Source organism: Prorops nasuta, unplaced genomic scaffold (assembly GCF_024137725.1).
Source record: "Prorops nasuta isolate Cenicafe-Biocafe unplaced genomic scaffold, Cenicafe_Pnas_1.2 PNAS00034, whole genome shotgun sequence".
Lineage (NCBI taxonomy): Eukaryota > Metazoa > Arthropoda > Insecta > Hymenoptera > Bethylidae > Prorops > Prorops nasuta.
Genome location: NW_027116831.1, coordinates 742,927 through 750,920, shown reverse-complemented (window position 1 = coordinate 750,920; position 7,994 = coordinate 742,927). Strand labels below are relative to the sequence as shown.

Genomic DNA, 7,994 nt, shown 5'->3' with positions numbered 1-7,994 from the left:
TAAATTACTGGAAAGCATCCGAGTTGAAAGCTTGGTTTTTCTACTATTCTGGTCCTATTTTAAACGATGTACTGAGTATACCATATTTAAATCATTATAAATTATTAGTTACAAGTGTATATCTTTTATCGAAAGATACTGTAAATCAAAATGAAATCGACATTGCATCTTCAGCTTTAAACAATTTCGTTAAACAATTTCAAAATTTATATGGTAAAGAATTTATGTTTTGTTCAATTCATTCATTATTTCATCTTCCGCAAATAGTTAGGGACTTAGGGCCACTATGGGTTACTTCTTGCTTCCCATTTGAAGATATCAATGGGAAATTAATAAGGTTTATTCATGGTAGCAAAAAGCCTGAAATTCAAGTGTATAAAACGTTGTTTCAGTATTCGTCTCTCTTTTTGGTTCAACAATCTGATGCGAACCAAATTAATTCAGTTTCTACGTTTTGCAAAGAGCTACGAAACGCCAGTAACAAAAATATACTGAAATTTGCAGAAAATATTTTTGCTTTAGGAAAATATGAACAGTATTATCCTACTGAACAGGATAAAACTCTATTAAAAAATTTGTATAATTCTAGCCGTAAATTTTACAAGTTTTATAAATTAATGAAAAGCAGTAACGTATATTTTTCCGAACAATACCCTCGATCACTTAAAACCGGGTCTACATTCTGCAAATATACTAAGAACAACAAAAGCTACTTCGGTAGGATAAAATATTTTATAAAAGTTTCTAATTGCGATTGCATTGACATATGTGATTGTGATACGGCTATCTTTGCAATTTTGCAGAAATATCAGATACACGAAGTATTTGATTCGATATCTACACATAATTATATATATAAGATGTTGAAAAGAAATGATATGAGAGCAGTTGATATAAAGCTATTGCAATGTGTTTGTTTTTGTATTAAAATTAGCGATTCTAGCCAAACTTACATTATAGAACCTGTAAATACTGTTGAAAATGAATGAAAAATGAAATTTATTTGAATCATCTATTAATTTAATGTATATAATGTCACAGGTTTAATAACAGCCTAAATGATGAGTGTCTTTTCAAATGAACTTATTTCACATTTTTGTTAAATTTATTTTTTTAATAACAATCGCCAGTAACTAACACTCTTTAATAAGATTTTATTTTAATCAGCAGATAAAGAACTTTCTACTTATAAAAACTAAAAATTAAAATTAGTTTACGATACAATTCACATTTCTTCATTTGTTGAAGACTCTTTGTGGTATTCTGAATAAAAATATATTGTAAAAATAAGTTCGTTAGGAAGCAACCTCTTCAAAGCAGTGATGGGAATTTGTGGGAATTCGGTATCCCCACCATACCTCCTCGAGGGAACTAACACAATCGTATGTCTCGTTCGTGTGAGCTGAGTCTGCTGCACTCGGCTTGAGTCGCTAGTGCTTTAAGCGCAAGCGCATGTAAAGCCATCATCGGCTGAGTTCGGTGGACTTCGGTGCATGTCGGGTGTGGAAGCGTGATACACATAGATCTCTCTGTCTTTCGCGAGTCCTCGATGAAAGTTATCCTTCCTTAGGCGATCAGCTGGGCTGCTAGAGAAGGATAGCGACTATTATATTCTCCCTCTCTTTCTCTTCTAAGTTTAATTCGACTAATTTATGACTCTCCAAATAAAATCTCCTCGATCAATATTTTTGTTTAGCTGATCAGCTGGGCCGCTGGAGAAAGATAGCGACTGTTGTCTTCTCGCTCTCATTCTCTGCTCAGTTTAATCTGATTAATTTATGACCCTGCAAGTAAATATTGATAGAAGTATTCATTTTTCTGAACGCTGTGGGGCTTGGAAAAATATAATTTCTTTCAAGCTAACCTGGAGAAAACGCTTAATCAAATTTTCAATGTATACGTTTTAAAGGGGGAAAATTTGTAATTTATTTCTGTAAAGTTAATAAAAGCATAAGCATAAATTACAATAACATATAGCAGTACAAAAGACTTCTTAAATTTAAGAGAATTGAAGAACTTGTAATGCTCCTTTATGTATATATATTTTCAGCCGGATATATAAATGTAATTACTATCAGACTTTTCTTACCTAAATATGTATTTCGCTGACTGGAATAAATTTATATTATGTAATTACCTCTTCGACGATTCAATACAAACATATGATCTAAGACTTATTGTATTTGGCTAACGAATGTACATATGTAGCGTTGAAACATGTAACTCTTCCATGTAATTTCTGCGTTCCATTGTGATGATTCTGTAATAGATTTCATGCATTTATTTCTTGTTTACTTTCTCGAAATAAATATGTATTATAACCTAATCTGTACGTCAAAATTATTTATGAATATAGGATAATATGTGGAAACGTTATAGGGGTAATATAAATAAGAAACATCATTAATTCAATTTAATTATATTTATTTAAAAAAGAAATATTAATAATAATAAAATACTCGCTCGGCATATGGCCGAGCGAGTTCCCGGGGCTCTTCCTCCCTCACTTCCCGGACCCGGCTTAAAAACTGCCTCCGGGATTGTCCGGCAGAGTATGGGCGAATTGAAAAAGAAAAAAAAACCTTTACTTAGTAAAAATAATAAACTATTTAAATGAAAAGTAAGGAGATCGAAATCAATTATAACACGTGTCGATCGTAACATTAAAATTTATGGCTCTGTCCGCTAATGAAAATTAAAATCGTTTAGTCATGGTCTTGAATATTACAACTATTACAAATCGCTGTAATTAAAAATGTTTCACTACAATTGATTCCGGCCTCCAAAATTGCTCTTCGTTGAGACTTATAAGTTGACATTTTTTAATAATTAATATCTTCATGTCTTACCAACATAGCCGGGTCTTTCAGCCCGGGCTGGCCGGGTCACCCTCTGCCGCGGGGGTTGTCGCTGCGGCGGCGGAGGTGGTTGTTGTTGCTGTTGCGGATGCTGCTGCTGCTGCGGCGGCGGCGGAGGCGGCGGAGGTGATTGTTGTTGCTGCTGCTGCTGCTGCAACTGCTCCATCTTCACCCTTAGCTGTTGCAGCTCCAGCTGATAGTTTTGCAGCTTTTGCTGCTGCTGCTCCTGCTGACGGTGCTGCTGCCGCAACTGCTCTTGCAGTTGGCCTAGGCGGTCCAGCAGCAGCTTCTGCTGGTTCTCCATATCTTTATGGTGCTGCTGCTGGATCCGCCTATCCTCTGCCCTCTGCTCCAACAGCTGCAGAATTAATTCCCTCTCCGTATCTGCAAAATAATTATATATTATTTAAAAATTATATTTTAAAATATCTTTAGTGTAAAATGTGCGTTTTTACTTACAAAGAATGGAGTCTTCTTCCGATATGGCCCTGCGAAAAATCAAAAAAGTAATTAATAAATAGTAATAATAATTTGTTTAAAGGGTTCTGAGATTAATTGTTAATAATTGTAATCATTAATATAAAAGCTAATTATATTTTTTCCGTTAATTTTGAAAAGTTCTATGTTTTGTGAACCGTACTAATATGAATTTATTTTAAAAGTGATTGAAGGTCAAAAGATTGGTTTTGTAGAAGTTACTGGAGTTAATTTCATAAAAGAAATCTTTAAAAAATCAAAATTTATGCTAATTTAATATTACATGCAATAAACACAAAGGGGATAAATTCTAATATTTTACAGTGATATGATATCAATTTTAAATGTACTTACATGATTTTATTTTCCTCTGTTTTGACACCTGTCACTGTCACAAGTTATAATACGAGTGAGCAACGATTATATTGTCTCTTCGTATCTTCTACAAATAAATATACAGGGTGTCCTATTGTTTCTCTGACTTTAGAGTTAAGAAATCAGCTTTTCTCCTGTTTATTTTTGTTGTGAGTAATTAGCTGTCTACCGTGTATATAAAGTGTAAACAGTATTACTTCAAAATATAGGAATACAGCAGGTCAGCATTTAATAAAATTACTGGTGTAGATAATTCAGCACCCCACGTAATTTTGTTACCTAAAATAATGTTGATTACTAGTAAACATGAAAAAGTATAATATTTTAAAATATGTACGCAAAATCAGAAAATATAATAGCGGATGTCCACTCAGAATCAGTCTATCGATTGAAGATTTGTAGATAAGCGTGGATAATGAAATAATGAATAATGACATTCTTAATTCAGAGCAAATTTGAAGCATCCAAAAATTCTATAAGATTTGAAAAAGGTTTCTTCATTATTTCTAAGTACACTCAATCCTCAAAAGTGTGCGTAATATATTTAATTCCTGTAAAAAGGCGAACGGTCGAGTACCTAGGGCGCGGGACTGTTTAACCTGTGGTCGCAGGTTCGAATCCTTGCGGAAAAGTGAATACTTTTTTTTAAATAATTACTTGCTTATAATGTAACACTCTTGAAATTAACTACTTTCCGTAAAAGTCGTATCGCTGCCTTTATTTGTAAACAATAATAAATGTTTAAAGGAACTTACAGCCGCTGTCTCTTGGGCAGTTGCCTTAAACGTTTTAAATTGGTAGCATATATCTTATCAATTTTGAAAGTTTGTGTTGAGAAGTGAAAAGTTCTGTTTTGCATCTGTGAAAAATGTCATCAAGTCCGGTGTCGAAAAGGATGAAATGTCTTCTAGTCCGGAAAACAAGAAGAGAAGATGTAAAAAGAAGTTCCAATATCAGTGGTATGACAGTAATCCGTCTTGGAGGAAATGGGTACAACCGGTCCCTGAAAATGAAAGTAAGTTTCATTGTTTAATTTGCAAAAAATCCTTAGATTGCGGTCATGCGGAAATCGGGAAACACGAAAACTCCAGTATTCATAAAAGAAACGCAGAAAATTTTGAATGCCGCAACCTCCCGGGCACCTCTACTACCTTTTCAGACGTTGAAAAGGAAGTAAATATTGATTTTAATGATCGCGTAAAGGCGGCTGAAATTAGATTAGCTACTTTTTTCGTAGAACATAATATTCCGTATGTATCGAGTTCCGCGATGATAGATATTTTTAAAACTATAGGCAAGGATCCGCACGTCCTTCAAGCCAAAAAAATTAGGACGTCACAAATTATCGAAAATTGTGAATAACGTCGTTTGTCGCGAAGAAACGAAGAGTCTCACAGAAACGCTACAAAATACAAAGTTTTCTGTATTCGTTGATGAGACATCGGATATAACGAATGAAAAATGGTTCTCCATAATGGTACGGTACGTAGAACCAATAACATTACAGATACAAGCGCGCCTCTTGCAACTAATTAATCTTGATGCAAGAGATTGTTCAGCGGGAAAATTATTTACCGCATTTAATAACGAATTGATTAAGAAACAAATTCCTTTAGTTCAAGTAATAGCGATGAGCTGCGACAATGCATCGGTTATGATCGGAAAAAATACATCGTTTCGTACAAAAATGTTAGAAAAAAATCCGAGAATAATAACAATTCCGTGTATATGCCACGTATCAGCACTTGCTGCATCTGCAGCATGTAAAACGCTTCCTTCGTTTCCCGAGGATTTCGTGAAAAATATAGTAAATTTTATAAACGGTAGCCCTAAAAGAACGGCAATTTTCCGGGAATTTCAAAGATGTTTCACGGATAAGACAATCAATCTTTTGAAACACGCCGAAACTCGGTGGCTCACTCGCCACAAGTGTATTGATCGCGTAATAGAAAATTGGGACGTGTTAAATAATTTTCTGTTGGAACTGTCGTCTGAAAACAATAGACAAGCTACCGAATTGCACAAATGTATGCAAAACGCGGAGACTAAAGCGTATTTATATTTTCTGCGTTTCGTTTTAAATAAATTCAATGCTTTTAATGCAGAGTTTCAATCTCGCGATACAAAAATCCATTTATTACAGCCGAAATCGGTAGAACTTCTAATTTTCATATTAAGCCAATTCTTGAAACCTGCATTATTAAAATGTCTCATTGATGAAGACAATTTCCGTACAATAACTTTTTCGCGTGAACAAAATATTATGGAAATAGAAAAAATAAATATTGGTATCGATTGTAAGGATTATTTGCAAGAGAAATTGGACGAAGGTACTTTAAGTATACTGCAAGCTGATCATATCAAACAAAATTGTTTGAAATTGTTAATGAAAGCTGCAGATGAAATCCGTAACCGTTTTCCAATCGATGCTCCATTTTTCAAATACCTAACAATTCTTGATTACAAATGCTCTCTTTTCGATTCGGATCGTGATTCATCAGCCACCATATTATTAAAAATTAATAATTTATTCAATATTGGAAACGAAATTGAATTAAAACAAGAATGGTTTTCTCTACATAACAATGAATCGGTAAATCAAAAGGACGCGTGGTCTAAAATGTCTTTCGATGACATGTGGATTAAAATATCGCAAACTACATGCGAAGGAAAGGAAAAGTATCCTCAATTGAAATCTCTTCTAAATATAGTCCGATCCTTGCCACATTCAAATGCAGAAGCGGAACGTTGTTTTTCTATAATACCCGACGTGAAAACGAAAAAGAGAAATCGTATTAGCTCTGCAACTCTAAATTCAATCTGCGTAATTAAGAATTACTTAAAGTGTACAAACAGTGATAGTATTACAATGCCAATAAATAATAATCACTTAAAATTAACGGAAAGAAGTAATTTATATGCAAAAAGTTATGTAGAGAATGAAAGAACTTTGATCATTCACGCGTACAAAAGTGACAACGATGATGACGAAGATGATTTACTTAACACTGAATGAAAATATGTCTGACGGGTTCGACAAATTTAAGAACAAGAGCAAAATATGTCTGACGGGTTCGACAAAGTTAAGAACAAGAGCAACATATATCTGACGGATTCGACAAATATTACAAGATATACATAAAGCAATCACAAGCTTTGCAATTTCATTTATCGAGTGTCTGACGGTTTCGACAATTCGTGAATTCAGGGTTTTTTAGTGGGTAGGTGCTACCATAAGAACCATGTAGCCCGATTTCAACATATTTACGATCGTATAAATAAGCAGTGAATTACATTCATTTGTAAACATTGTTCTCTGTCTTGAATATGTTAAACGGCACAGGCATGGAGATAGTGAGTCCCACACTACTCAGTAAACGGTTGCAATATACAATTACTATGAAATTTTGACCGATCAATATGAAAAATTTATAAATATTTTTCATCCAATATTTCAATATATTTTGTCGTTTATAAATAAATATTTATTACTAATAATTGCATAATAGCAATGCAATAAGTATATATTCGTTACACAAAATAATTTGAAATATTGAATGATAGAAATTTGTATTTTTCTCGTAATATACGATCAATTTTTTCAGTAACTGTATCTTCCCGTGTTACTTAGTGTGCTACGACGCATTTTTCCCTTTAAAAAAAAAAAAAAAATCATTTTTGTTTTGAAATAACTACGCACAAATTTCACATGACTTATTTCATGTAAATTATCGTAGTCGTAAACAAAAATTCTGAAGTAAGTAATTTTATTATATAATAGCATATTTATTTTATGCAATATTTTTCTCTATAAAGGATTAGTGATTGCATCAATTTTTCCTATAGATAAATTGGATGTGTACATATATAAATACTTGAATGTAAGGATTATAATACAATGATAACACAGATATTATATTATAATACATATTTATTTCGAGAAAGTAAACAAGAAATAAATGCATGAAATCTATTACAGAATCATCACAATGGAACGCAGAAATTACATGGAAGAGTTACATGTTTCAACGCTACATATGTACATTCGTTAGCCAAATACAATAAGTCTTAGATCATATGTTTGTATTGAATCGTCAAAGAGGTAATTACATAATATAAATTTATTCCAGTCAGCGAAATACATATTTAGGTAAGAAAAGTCTGATAGTAATTACATTTATATATCCGGCTGAAAATATATATACATAAAGGAGCATTACAAGTTCTTCAATTCTCTTAAATTTAAGAAGTCTTTTGTACTGCTGTATGTTATTGTAATTTATG

At 32.8% G+C, this 7,994-nt stretch overlaps 2 protein-coding genes across 2 annotated transcripts; one reads left to right on the top strand and one right to left on the bottom strand.

The window, feature by feature from the left end:
• Window positions 1-2,838: 2,838 nt before the first annotated feature.
• Window positions 2,839-4,569, bottom strand: LOC136783594 (protein FAM170B-like). Its single transcript, XM_066743849.1, has 3 exons — window positions 4,466-4,569; window positions 3,318-3,346; window positions 2,839-3,242 (listed from the first exon to the last, which is right to left on the bottom strand). Exons 1-3 carry the CDS (start codon window positions 4,567-4,569, stop codon window positions 2,839-2,841), a joined length of 537 nt encoding a protein of 178 aa, XP_066599946.1.
• Window positions 4,570-4,610: 41 nt separating this feature from the next.
• LOC136783593 (protein FAM200A-like) lies at window positions 4,611-6,726 on the top strand. Its single transcript, XM_066743848.1, has 2 exons — window positions 4,611-4,725; window positions 5,090-6,726. Exons 1-2 carry the CDS (start codon window positions 4,611-4,613, stop codon window positions 6,724-6,726), a joined length of 1,752 nt encoding a protein of 583 aa, XP_066599945.1.
• The last annotated feature ends 1,268 nt before the right edge of the window (window positions 6,727-7,994 follow it).